General features: G+C 34.0%; 1 protein-coding gene across 1 annotated transcript in view; it reads left to right on the top strand.

The window, feature by feature from the left end:
• The first annotated feature begins 2,370 nt into the window (after nt 1–2,370).
• Nucleotides 2,371–14,832, top strand: part of LOC146001503 (ribosome biogenesis protein BOP1 homolog) — a 49,264-nt gene continuing 36,802 nt past the window's right edge. Inside the window, exons 1-3 of the mRNA XM_083138891.1 lie at nt 2,371–2,561; nt 10,222–10,938; nt 13,912–14,063. Coding sequence (XP_082995017.1) covers nt 2,469–2,561; nt 10,222–10,938; nt 13,912–14,063 — 962 coding nt within the window. The 5' untranslated portion in view covers nt 2,371–2,468. The remainder of the gene's footprint in view (nt 2,562–10,221; nt 10,939–13,911; nt 14,064–14,832) is intronic.

Here is a 14,832-nt window from a genome sequence, read left to right as displayed (position 1 = left end):
TTGCAACTCTCATTTCTACAGACTTTCATGCCATCTATCGGTGATATTTCAACTATTTGGCCCTCTGGTAGAACCAACTTAAACTACGTGGACATGGCCTCCGCTCTCAAATTTGCGTCAAAGTGGATGCGTAATAGCAAAGAGCATACAAGAGAACTCAATTATTGATATCCCCATATATTGAAGCGTATCACATGAGCAGTTCTGCCACCTTCGGTCAAGTGCCAAACTATTTTCAGTAGTACGCGGGAGGCAGCTTCTGATTGCGTTTATCGGTACTATTCATAATTGGTCAAGATCGTACATAGAAACTGAAAAATCATAAATTATATAAAGTTAAACATTCTTTTTATCGTCTTAGAATCTTGGAAAGACTCAATAACCTGAATACTATATTTCCTAACCAAGGACGTATTTAGGGGGGTCCGGACCAAAGATTTATCAAGTATTAAAATTAAGTAATGAAAATTAGTTTAGCCGTTGTTATATAATATCCTCTGAACTTATTGTAAGACAAGGATTATATTGGGATCATACGGCTTTGAAGGACACGAAGAACGTATTTAGGGGTTCCGGAACCCCCTCCCCACTCGAAAGACTTATTAAATATGAAAATTAGATAATGAAAATATACTCGTTTAGCATTTGTTGTATAATTTCCTCTGAACTTATTAGGGCCTCCCCATGGCGCAGTGGTAGCATCATTGCCTTGTAATCGAGGGGTCCCAGGTTCGATACCCGGTGGAGGCACAAGTGGTTCGGATCCCACTTTAAACTGTATGTCCAGTCCCGATTAGCCTTACTGTGCATAAAGTGGACTTAAAACAGCAACTCAAACCAAACCTCTGAACTTATTGGAAGACAAGGATTTATATTGGGTTAGATTGATTGATTGTTGGTGTTTTAAGTCCACTTTATGAACAGTAAAGCTAATTTTGGGACTGGACCTACAGTTTAAAGTGAGATCCGAACTACTATGTGCCTTCACCGGGTATCGAACCCGGGACCCCTTGATTACAAGACGACGACGCTACCAGTTCGCCATCGGGGAAGCCCGGATTTATAATAATAATAATAAAATCGCCTTTATTGGAGCGGGCGTGTTTCGGCCTCTAGGGCCGTTCTTACAACAGACCCTTGTCTGGGAGATTAATACAATGGAATAAAGAGTACATTGAGAAAAAAAATAAAAACATGAAAAGGATTACATATCAATACAAATAAGAACAATTAAATATATAGGTATATACGCTTAGGATATATGTATAGATAATGAAAAAGAAAAACAGATTTACCTATAAATTGTTGAACATAGGTATCTAATGTTTTTTTTTTTTGCTTTTGTTTTAGTACACATTCATATATATTCAATAATCTGGAACAATGTCTAATATAATAAAAATAATGAAGTGAAATAAAATAAATAATAAAGTATATTGGAATCATACGACTTTGAAGGACAGGACGAATGTATTTATGGGGTCCGGACCCCCCTGCCCACCCGAAAGATGGATTAATTAATAACCATTGATTATGCAACAACTGCTAATATTTTCATTACTTAATAATTTTAGTACTTGGTATCTTTCGGGGGGTCCGGACCCCCTGAACGGAACCACCCTAAATACGTCGTTCCTGTCCTTCAAAGACGTATGATCCCAATATATATCCTTGTCTTCCAATAAGTTCAGAGGAAATTATACAACAGACGAAAGAAATGCAAGTTTATAGTTAGTGGGAATGAATGTACAGGTAATTTAGAACCTTTTTCTTTAGAAAGCATTTAGCGATATTATTTTAATGCTAATAGAACTTAACCTAACTACGAGAGCATTTAGGTTTATTATTAGAAGAATGTTGAGGGACCTAATCTTGAAACATTTTTGTGAAAGTAATCGCTACAACTTTACAGTATGTGTTACAGACGTAATTGTATACATAGCATGATGAAATCACGATAAAATAAAGACCGAGTCTACTGCCACGCGCATCTTTTTTGAGGTTCCAGCAGAAAAAGAACGTGGCAGCAGACACTGCCTTAACTACAAGTAAACTACGTAATGAACAACCAATGGATCTATCCTGACTGTGGAATGATCATGTTCTCGGTAGCTGTGCGGTGCAGGACTAATCATATGAAGAGAACTTACTAGTATCTGACAATCTACCCATTAGTTGGAAAACTCCGAAAAATACGAGTAATAATTTCGTCTGGAATGTGTTTTTTCATTATAAGTAGCATTTTTGTAATTTTTTATAAATTAAATATTGATATGAAACTTAACTTAAATTCTTCACATGTAGAATATATTTTTATACCTCACTTGTAAAGATGTACTATTTGCATTACCTCTCATGCGAAGACTACGATCCCACATGTCGGATGTTGTAGTCAGTTTTCAACATAGGTTTTCAATTTTGTTGTTTGTTGCAAACATATGATCTGTGTTACTTAGTAAGATTTGAACATGGAACATAAGGAAAAAACAAGGAAGCGAAAACTGGTGCAAGATAGAAGTGATATTAAAGATAATGAAGAACAAATTGATGATAAGTTACAGGTACGCCAATTACATTTTGTAGATTGTCGAAACACGTGTTGAGATCGGAGATATACAATTGAGACTATTTCACGCAACTTCTCTTCCCAATTGAGCCTACGTCACGTAACCTTTCTTTCTTCCTAATTGAGCCTACGTCACGTAACTTTTCTTTCCCCGGCTTACTGTTACGTTAAAAACTTCAGGGTTCCACTGTCAGCTAAAACTCGCTGAAATATATATGTATCCCTAAATAAAGTGATCAATGGAGTCCTGGTCTTCCTGAATGGAGACTAATGTACAGTGGGATCTATAAGTATTGCTCAACAAGTTCTCCATGACTGTTTTCGTTAGTTTTTATCTTCATCCTACTACTTATTCTCAATGATTATTTTACGTTTACTGCTTGGGAGGTTGAAAGCAGCTTGTTTGGCGTTTTGTTACGCGCTCACTACATGAAACAAAAGGGAGTGAACTTGGTGATATACAATTTACTTGGTAATACGTATGGATCCCACTGTACAATCTAAGATTACAGGTCATTTGCAAAGAATATGGTACTACTTTACTATACCTGAGACACCTGGGAATCATTTCTTTCGCACTTTTTTACATTGCTAACGTACTATTCTGCATTCCGGAACACTTATTTAGGTGAAATAATGAATTTCTAACGAAAATAATGTCTATTTCTTACATTAACGAGTACTTACTGTTGTTCCTTATTTCCCACAAACCATCCACGGGTAGCTCCAAAAACCATTGACGTTAGCCCAAAAACTCACGATAGCCCCACAAACCATCACAGGGACGAGGTATGCCTACTAGGTTAGGTTAGGCCTGTTAGGTTTGGTTCCATTAGCACTCCTTTCGTTCAATTTAGCATATACGGACAATATGAGAGCGTACTGTGATCTCATGCAGGAAGCAAATGGCGGCAGCAGCAATAGCGCGTCGTAAATAGATTTTCGTACAAAACCACATGCATTCGCATTAAAATGAATGAAAATTACATTCCCGAACATCAACAACGCTACAGAAAATAATTTGCGTAAGTACTTTCTCCTGTGAATTTGACGAAATCTGTCTCAGGTATAGTAAAGTGTTACCAAGAATATTTCAGGAAAATGAATTCATGACCATCCTCTCACTCGTTTATTTCGTTAATTTTAGCATTGATACTTACCTATTCTGGATTGCGTAAGATTCTTTAAGGTGAAGTTATGCCTTTTCCCATAAAATAGTGTCAACTTTTCATATTTCGAGTCATTATATGTCTTCCTTGTTTCGCTTGTGTAACAATATGGCGTGCATTCGTCAAGGATCGTCGTGCTTGTGTTTTGTCTATTTGCAGTGTGCAAGCAGTGCTTCAAACCTTAATGACCGAAAATTACGTACTCTTACGATTTTTTTTACATGTTTCCATGATTCTTGCATGAATGGCTCCACGAACCATGCACGATAAGGTTAGGTTAGGTTAGGCAAACATGGTTAAAATAAAATTAAAAAGGCTGTACGACATAAACAGCCAAAATTACGTACTATTACGATTTTTTTACATGTTTCCATGATTCTTGCATGATTACCTCTACGAACCATGCACGATAAGGTTATGTTGGGTTAGGTTAGGCAAACAGAGTTAAAAAAATTAAAAAGTGTTTACGACATAAACAGCCACTACTTGTCGAACAGATGGTTTTTGATTTCAGGAAACAAAAAAAAGGGTGTTTGGAAACACTGACACGGCATTACGTCATCGAACCCAGGCAATTTGCAATGAAATGGCAGCAGTCGCCTCTGCGTGTTGGAAATATTTCTCAGGAAAGAGAAAGGAATTCCGGGTCAGAAAACTTAAAGAATCAAAGAAAACACCTTCATGAACTTCCACAATATCAGAGAAATTGATTAAAGTAAGTAGTTTCTTCTGTAAAAATGAAGAATCCATTTGGGCTTTACTACATTTTTACAGTGATTTCATCATGCTACGAATGCAATTTTTACATGGTTCAATTTCGATGTACGTCTGTTAACACATGCTGCGGAGTTTTAGCGATTACTTTAAGTTTTGTTCAATATATGCTTTCATGGTTAGGTTAGGCAGGTTAGGTTTGGTTCCCTTAGCATTAAAATAGAGTCCCTAAATGCATTCTACTAGGGTTCCGATTTACTTCTGCATTCATTTCCACGCTTCTACGATTTTTACTGTCGCTTGTCGACTGAGAATATCTTGTCCATGAGAAGTGCGTAAGGTAATTTTCAAGTTGGTTTTTTCAACATAAGTAACTTTTTTTTTGGTCCAAACAGTGCTCATTACTTTAAGGAAGGTTCAGATTTCGTGTGACAATGATTTCAAAAATTCTACGATAATTAGTCTTTGTACTAGGAGAAATCATAAAACAATGAGAACAGTTACCGTCCAAAATACATCTAACTGTTGTTGTACACATTGTTTTTTATATTTTGGTCATAATTATTATTATATTTTTCATTATATGTTTGCCTATTCATTGTGTACTGCAAAATACACAAGATATTGTAACACTATAAATCTGTTGTCCTAAGAATGATTTTAGTTGTAGCTTTATCTACATACATTTTAATGTATGTGACACTCACATTTGTGTCAATGGATAAAAAGTAATATTTTTGTAAAAATACTAAACAATTTCTGCAATTGATCTTTTCCATGTTCTTTCACCAAGGATCTATGTAAAAAAGACAAATAAGTTACTAGTACTATTGAACTACGAAGGATGGCATACACCAATATCAAGACAATTCATTTAGTGCTAGTATTCTTCATAGGCAATTTCATAAAAAGTTGATTACTATTTCAGTGAAAAGGTACGCTGAGATGATTTTTTCCTTAGAATCCATTGTCACATCGGTCCTATGGATGCTATTTGCAGGGGATGATGATAAAGGACCCCCCTTCAATGTCATGTGCCAATCATCCAAATATTTTTAAAAATTCAGTCTTTTGCAAGGAATCCTAATTTTCGGGAAATTGTGGAATTCAGGACTTTTCTGCCAGGCTCTTAATAGGCACACACATCTTTCGTGGTGGCTGCCAGCAAATCTCAAGCGATTGTCATCTATAGGATTGATCCAATTACAGATTTTCAGGAAAAATGCTTCTCAGATGCAGACCGTTCCCTTTTTCTAATTACTTTTTTTTACTGCCCTTATTATGCAAGGTAAGTGCCAAATCTTTTGTGTATTGTAAGCAGTACCATCGTGTGAAGTAAATCGTTGGGTGTTCACACCCATCCTAAATTAAGAGAAAAGTTTACCCCTTCCCAGACAGAGGTGGGCTACAAACACATAGAAAATCATTTATTGATCACAATCACAGAGGTGAAAACAGTAATTTTGAGTGACACTAATTAATTGAGCAAACAAAAAGATTAACCAATTCTAGAGTAGAAGGTAAAAAAGAATAAAATAAGTAAAACTAGAAATATGAATATAATAATGCTTGTTTTGTCAAGAATATGAGCCTGGGACGTTGTATTGTGCTAGCCACTCCCCCAGAGCATCCAGCGAAAATCCATTTGCAAAACACGGTCAATTTTCATTTCTTTCGATTTATGGTTTCTGTTCCGCTTAACACCCACTCCTCCTTACCTGTCAATACCCTCAAAAACAAGGAAAAATTACTAAGGTAAACAATGCATTTTTTCCAGTTTGAATTACTGAAATGCCTTACTTCTCTCCTTATTTAGTGTTGGAAATTATTTGATTTCTTCCTAAGAATTAATCCCGCCACCATTTCCACTAACCATGATACCGACGAATTATTATTATTATTTTTCAATTTTCATAGCTATTTATAATTTCACATCAGCTTTCCGATGTTTAATATATTAGGCTAAAACATTGAAGATCTTAGGAAATACTATAACAATGCAAACAGTGTTTGCATTATATGTTAACTACTAATTGATTTTCTCCAATACAGAAGGTAAACAAAACTGAAAATAAAATACTTGGGACTAGCAAAGAAAAATATCGTGCCTCCACCGCTATCCGCACATTCACCCAAACATTTAACAGTTGCTGCAATCTGTTGACAGTTCTTTCGGAAGGCACATGTGCTCCGATTTCCAGTTTTCTCCCTTGGTTTCTCTCTGCTTTTTCGATAGGGCTAGAACATAGGGAAAATACAGCAGAGGGAGTTTGCAGCGTCAGATGTGCGCTGGGTTCTCGTTGCCTAATCTGCTGAGCATTTCTTGTCAACAGTCGGAGGAAGTTGTGAAATTTGAAGCTTTGTGAAGACTTTATGAATGAAAAAAAGCTGCTTTGTGAAATAAGTATCTTGAAATGTAGTGTTTTATAAATTATTTTCCTGTAGTTTACGGTTATTACAAGCATAAGAAAACAGTTTTTTCTTCTTTGTGACGTTTCAGGAGAACACACGCTCCTTTCATCAGACATTTATTTTCATTTTGACTAAAGATACAGTTATAACAATGGTTAGTAATTTTTAAACAAAAAGAATCTGTTATATAATGGATGTTGTCAATGTTACATTGTTGTAATATAGCAACTTAACTGTGAAAAAAGCAGTCTATTTTATTTTTATTTTAGAATTTTTTAAATTATGAATCCCAAATATCATCAGGTAATTCAAATTCATCATTGTTTTCACAAAGTCTCTTGATGTTTTCTGTTACATTAAATTTTAAAGATGGTGGCTTACTCCATTTGTGAAAAAGAAAACTCCACACTGGATCTATGTTACCATTTTCATTATTTAATTTATTCCAGTGTTCTTCTGCAATGAACGAGGCTTCCCAGACATTCAACTCTGTGTTTCCCGTTAATCTTTTTAACATTTTACATTTACATCAAACTCTACATCAGATATGTAGATGATGTGCTAATTATTGCTAAAAATGAGAACACCATCATGGACGTATTTAAATCGTTAAATGAATCACATCGTCGCATAAAATTCACTTGTGAACCCATGAATAACAATGTAATTTCTTTCCTTGATCTGCAAATTAAGACAACTGACTCAACAATTCAAACATCAGTCCATAGAAAAAAATTAGCGGGGGAAAAATACATCCATGCCAAATCAGAACATTCGCGTATAACAATGGATAACATATTTTTAAATTTTTTCCTGAGAGCACAAAGATTATGTTCTAATAATGAGGATATCAAAAATGAAGAAGAAAGGCTCTTTAATATAGCAAAAGAAAATGGCTTTCACACTAACAGAATAAACCAAATCAAAAAACAAGTTGCAAGAAAACTAAAGGAAAAGAGAAATACAGACAAAGATGAAAAATCTGTTGAAAAGAAATTTGTGTGCATTCCATTCCACAAGGGATTCTCACATAAAATTGCAAAAATTTTTAAAAGTTTTAATTTCAAAATTATTTTTAAAGCACCAAGAAGTTTGGAATGTACATTTAATGAATTCAAAATGAGAAACTCGCTACCAGATGTGGAAACCACAGGAATATATAATATAAGTTGTTCATGTTCAAAAGATTATGTGGGACAAACAGCAAGGAAAATGGCAATAAGATGGCACGAACATGATTTGGACATTATAAATCTAAACCCAAGATCAGGTTTGTCAACTCATATCATCGAAGAGAAGCATTTGATTAAAAAGAGAAGGGGTTTAAAAAGATTAACGGGAAACACAGAGTTGAATGTCTGGGAAGCCTCGTTCATTGCAGAAGAACACTGGAATAAATTAAATAATGAAAATGGTAACATAGATCCAGTGTGGAGTTTTCTTTTTCACAAATGGAGTAAGCCACCATCTTTAAAATTTAATGTAACAGAAAACATCAAGAGACTTTGTGAAAACAATGATGAATTTGAATTACCTGATGATATTTGGGATTCATAATTTAAAAAAAAATTCTAAAATAAAAATAAAATAGACTGCTTTTTTCACAGTTAAGTTGCTATATTACAACAATGTAACATTGACAACATCCATTATATAACAGATTCTTTTTGTTTAAAAATTACTAACCATTGTTATAACTGTATCTTTAGTCAAAATGAAAATAAATGTCTGATGAAAGGAGCGTGTGTTCTCCTGAAACGTCACAAAGAAAAAACTGTTTTCTTATGCTTGTAATAACCGTAAACTACAGGAAAATAATTCTATCATGCAAGCAATGCGTACATACAAGAAAAACTAGTGTTTTATAAAGCAGAAAAAAAAATGAAGTTTTTCCATTTTCAGTTGGGGGTTCGTGTGCTCCGTGAACACCCTTCAGGCAACTTCTCTGTCGCTAGAGATTAAGAATTATGTGGGTAATCGTTCTGAATATATTAACCAGCATATATATCTCCATTACATATTCACCTATTCATTGTGCACTGTAAATTTCACAAAATTGAGATGTTTTTTTCCCCTTGTGTTGCTGTTAGGTGCCTTGCGGCCCAGACCCTAATTCCAGAATATCCAGAAAATTAATATTTGTCTTCCAAAAAGTGATTTTCCATCCCCTTTTTTTATTCCAAAATATTGGGACAGACCACATGCGATCAAAGATCATGCATGGTGATTCTCTCCAAATGTAAAAAGATTAGCATCCATAGAGCCAATACAAGGATCAAATTTCACATAAGATTGAATACAATGTTTTTTCATAGATACTTTTGTAATTTTTAATATTCTCCCACCCCTGAAGAATATATATTGAACTATTGAAGTCTTCTGTGGTGCAATGACTCATAGTTGTTAGAAGTAGAAATATGAACGTATGCTCACCACCATAATAGTATCACCCGGCTTTGAAATGTTTGGCTTCAATTTGACTTATGTTAAAAGGCTCACGTTTCCAGTCTGTTATCTAGAGGTCCGTAGACCAAAAGAACTGTTCGAGGAAAATTTACATTGTATAACAATGTTGAGCATGGAATATGTGTGCTGTTGGCTGCAGGTATGTTGTTGCCACTTTCCACACATCGCTGCTCCTTTGAATATTAATCTGTATAAAATCAGTTTTGCAGTGCTGTTTACTTCAAAGCACAACCAAGATTTCATTTGAATCGGTAGGATAAAGGAAATGTTTAACAAAATTGATAAGACCTTTTTTAAGTCTAGCAGTGTAAGGGTAACCTTTTAAGAATACACTCAAATGTCAACTTCACTTCCACATAGTACACCCTGAACTGCATTGTGCAGACCAGTGAGGCTTTGGCATCTGAACACATGTGACTTGTCTTTGAGATTGTCCCTTCACCATTCATGTTGATCTTCGCAATTAGCCAATAGTAGCAGAAACTCAAAGTAAAATAGATAAATTCATTCATTTTTAGTTGATTAAAAAGTCTGAAAATTAAGAATTGTATTTAAAACCTTTCTACCTCCGCTATATTTAAATTTCATCTTGAGCGGACCACACATACAGTCTATATTTATTCTATAATTGCAATGTTAACATCATGGAAGGACAATTCACTTGTGCTATTCTTATGTTCCTAGAACTGTTGGATACAGAAGGCTTAATCTTTCTAATGATAGCTTGCATACAAATAAACCAATATATATTTTTAGCCACTTGGGAAAATAAAATATTTTAAAGTTTGATATAATGTATTTTTTCTATTTATTCATTAGTTCTTCAAATATTTATAATTTATCTAATGGCTGGAGAAAACATGGTTAATTTCAAAATATATTTTTTTTCTTTAGAATGAAGAAAATGGCAACTTTCTGGTTGCTATGCAAAATGAAGATGATGACAGCACAGACAGTGAAGGTGATGACGAGTCTGGTGATGATTTGGAGGACACCGATGAAGATGAGGGTTCTGGTGATGGAATGACATTTCGAGATGACAGTGAAGGTGATCATGAGTCTGACGATGATGTGAAGAACACTGATGAAGATGAGGGTTCTGGTGACGAAATGGCATTTCTAGAAGACATTGAAGGTGACATTCAAATTGAAGATGAAGACAGCACAGACAGTGAAGGTGATTCTGAGCCTGACAATGATTTGAAGAACAGAAATGAAAACAAAGGTTCGGGTAAAGAAATTACATTTCTGGATGAAGAGAGTGATGAAGAAAGTAGTAGTGATGAGGAATTGACCAATGATAAAGGAAATGAAGGGAACAAACATGAAGTTAGTGAAGTAGGTGAAAAAACTGGAAATGAACATGATGCATTATCATTTCATATGAACAATGTTGCAAATGTGAATAAAGATTTGGAATTAAATGAATCATTCATAAAAATAGATGAAAGAACGTATATTTTCAGCAAGACTCCAAAGGATGATAAGAATGTGAATAAAGGTGTGGAAGTAGATAACAAATCATTCTTCGAAAAAAATGTAAGAAACTATATTTTCAAGAAGCCTGTGAAAGAAAATGATGAATATGCATATGATTCTTCAGACGAAGAGGTAAGTAAATACAAATTTAATAAAATTTATGATTCTTTTAAGCTACCATGCTTCATAATAGTAATAATAATGCATTCTTGATCACATCGAAACTGTTATGAATTCTGTATAGGGCAATTCTATAGTTACAATCACAATATTTTCAAAGTTTCAACTTTGTGTATTCTTCATAAGAATCAGATCTTACTTTTAAAAAAATATTATTGACATGAATTTTACACATTTATATTTTTGCAATTTGGGCTCCAGTCACTCTTTATATACCTATTCATTAAAATTATACTGTTATAAACATAGAAAATATTTGTTCACTTAGTATCTGCCTTATTTCTGTGAGGTGGATAGTCAAACAAGAAATCTCCTTAAGTTGAAGCAATAATATAAGATGAAGCTTTTATAAATTGGACAGAGAAAACAATCACTTGTTCTTATTTCCTAATTACAGAATAATTCAAATATTATGGCTGTAACATTTTTATGTCATTGGTCTATGTCATGAAAATTATGTTTTCGAGGTGTTCTGCCAACATTGGTCGAGTTAGATGGCAGGTGTGCTTGTCTGGTTATGTTATTCACTCAGTGCCCAGATGAAATAAAAGAATTGCAATGTATGGTACAAAAAAAGGACCTACCTATCTTTTTGTACGATAAATTTTACTCCCTCTGTCCCATAATTATTGTCCGGTACACTTTTGTTTGTTGTCACAAAATACTTGTCCGATATTCAAACTGTGACATTTGTGTATACAGAAGAAGAAAATGAAACACGGGAATGAGTCATACAACATTATTACTCAAGGATCAGTACAAATTGGCCGATCAAGTATCCAAAAGAACATAAATAAAAAGTTACCATTTTGACATACCGGACTATAATTATGGGACAGAGGGAGTAACTCATATTTCATCTGGGCATTGATTAAATAACACCAGATGTCTGGCATAACTGATACTGCCTTCTAACATGACTAATGTTTTCACCATGCCTTGTATTATTTAAAGAAGAAAATACTTTTTGCCATAAATTGATTGTAATGCATAAGATCCATAAAGTATTAGTTTTTTTATCAGTTTGATCAATACTCATACACATTGAAAATTATTGCAAGCACCTCCACAGCTCTTATTCATGCTTGTTTTTACTCCATACTAAAACTCCTTACACCTTAATAACTTTTTCTGCATACTGAACGTTCATGTAGAGCATGATTTTCTTTTTTAATGTTTCAAAAATATCCACATGCACAAAGTTAATATGTGGTACAAGTTTCATGTGTCTATTGTCTTTTGTACAAAAGTTATGTATGTTTAAAATCTCAGTTGCTTGTCTTTTTGGACACCCTGTTGGAAACATAATAGACTTGTATACATCTGAGAATATGACATTTTGGTTTCATGTTTCATGGAATTGCCCTATATGCCTGTTCATATTTTTTTCTTTGCAGAGATTATTTTTAGTGTGTCAGAGTATGTATTAGAAATTTGAATGAACTGAATTTGGTCAATAAGTTATCACTGCAAAATTGATTTGTTATTTTTTTTAAAAAAAATAGTTTAATAATGCTAATGACCTTTTAATTTTTTTATATTTCTTTAAAAGTGTATGTCAAGTCCAGGGTTTGGTATTTATTAATTTTTACTTGATGCATAAGATACATGTAAAAAGGCATAAAAAAAATTTACAAATCCAAAGATTTTAAGTAGCTGCCACAAAAATCTCACTACTCCAGAAAATGTACATTCTTCATTATTTAATATGATATTTACATATTATTTAGCTAACTTCTACGGCCACCAATTAGGAAGGAAGGAATATGTAGTATTTTTTTCTTGAATGTACGAGATGAGTATTATGTGCTTAGAAATTTGGATAAACTATTTTTAAAAAAATATCAATACTTGTTCAAATAACATAGAAACAATCATAGAACAGCTGTACTCTGCTAAGCATTTTCGATGCTCCGTTTAGAGATTGGAAAGAAAATTTAAAAAATGCACCCTGTTTTGTGTGTAAGTAGTTGGTAGAAATTATTTTAGGTCAGGCAGAACACTGCTAGGCAGTGTAGATAGCAAGTGTTGTAGACTGAAGTACATGCCATGTGTCACCTCACACATGTGGCTTCTCGGAATCACATGCAACTCCATAAAATACTTACTCCATATTCTTAAGGCTTAGTTAAGTTCATGTCTGACAAAAATTGCATATGGGATGTTGTGCAGTTTGTCATCTTGTAACACTTGTCTTTCTGTGGAAATGTTGGACATGATTTTTAGCTGTCTCATTATTATAGACCAGTGGTTCTCCACATTTTCGAGACTGCAGCCCAGTCTTGTATTGAAAGTATAAGTCGATGCCCCATTCCCAGCATCCGTACCTTTCAATTTTTTAAACTATTGATTTGCACCCATAGTATATTAAATACATTATGGCATAGTTACAAAGAGCAATAGTATGACTATGTCTAGAACTTATCGTTTCCTCAAGTCAACATCATTAAGTTCATATTTGTAAGTGCGAATTGTCATTTGCATAAATTCCAATTAATACTAATTGGAAAATGAATGACTATATTCTTGTACTGGAAAACTTATAACTATATTGTAAATTTAGATTTTAATGATGGAGTAAATATTATACTTCAGTATTCTTGAACCTTTTATTTAGGCTTTACTCATTCAAGAATATTTCCATTGCGAAATATTTGTAAATGAAATATTTCTGCACAAACTAAAATCACAAATTTCGTTGCCCAGTGTAATTGTTGTAATTGAGCCAGGTTTAGAAACACTGCTGTAGACGAAAGGGAAGTTAAAAACAAATGATTACAAATTGCATTAATTTGTTTATCATGATTCATCAAACATTTTACATGAAATTATGCATATTTTGTCAGCAAATGTAAGCCAAAATTCAACACACCCTCTGTGCATCACATGTTTGTAATACTCTTTGTTGTTTCTTTTGATGTCCAGGATATCAGAAATACTGTTGGTAATATACCAATGGAATGGTATGATGATTACCGACATCTTGGGTATGACTTGGACGGGAACAAGATCCTGAGACCTAAACAGGAAGATCAGTTAGACTTTTTCATCAGAAGAATGGAGGATCCAGATTTCTGGTAAGTTCCGCATGCAACATTAGAAATAGAATTGTGTACACAGATAATGCACAAATTTGAATTCAGATTATTTTTCTGTAGTACTGTTCTGAACATGTACCCTCTTCAGTATGTGGTAGAATGTTATTAAGATACATAAATTGCGTGTATGTTTCTCCTCTTCGTTTCCAATGAAAATGAATTGCATTTCTGTCATTTTGCGGGAAACCATTTGTTATTCCTGGCCTTTTCTAGTTTTTCAGGTTTTATCTAAATAATTTTGACATTAATTATAAACTTAGGTCTGAGCCATTCCTCCCCAAAATTGAAATATCACATGTAGTTTACAAGAAACGATGCATTATGGTCCTTTACAGAAAATCCATGGTGATAACATAACTAAAGGTTAATCCTAAAATTCTGGTGAAATCTTGTATGGTAAATTGCATCGATGTTTGAAGCATACTTTGACCAAGGATTCCTGGCAGCAGCGGCTCGTGACTTTTCAAATATGCGTGCTACAACTGATGCTGTTTTTCATGTACTTATAATGACCCCTACACCCCCCCACCACCACACACACCATCGAAGTTCCGGGTTGGAGTCTTGGCCCGGATATGGGTATTCTTTTGAATGCCCCTTCATTAATTTCATTATTACAAAGAATACCTATACCCGGGCCGAGACTCCAACCCGGAACTTGGATGGCGAGATCGAGTGCTTGTAAATACAGTGCTGTTGTCAAGATGTTCTTTAACAGCATTGTCTAAACTGCTGACAAAATCAAGGA

This window comes from Lepisma saccharinum, chromosome 17 (genome assembly GCF_977018435.1).
Source record: "Lepisma saccharinum chromosome 17, izLepSacc3.1, whole genome shotgun sequence".
In the NCBI taxonomy this organism is placed as follows: Eukaryota; Metazoa; Arthropoda; class Insecta; order Zygentoma; family Lepismatidae; genus Lepisma; species Lepisma saccharinum.
Note: the sequence above shows the minus strand (reverse complement) of the source record. Positions and strands in the feature narration are given on the sequence as shown.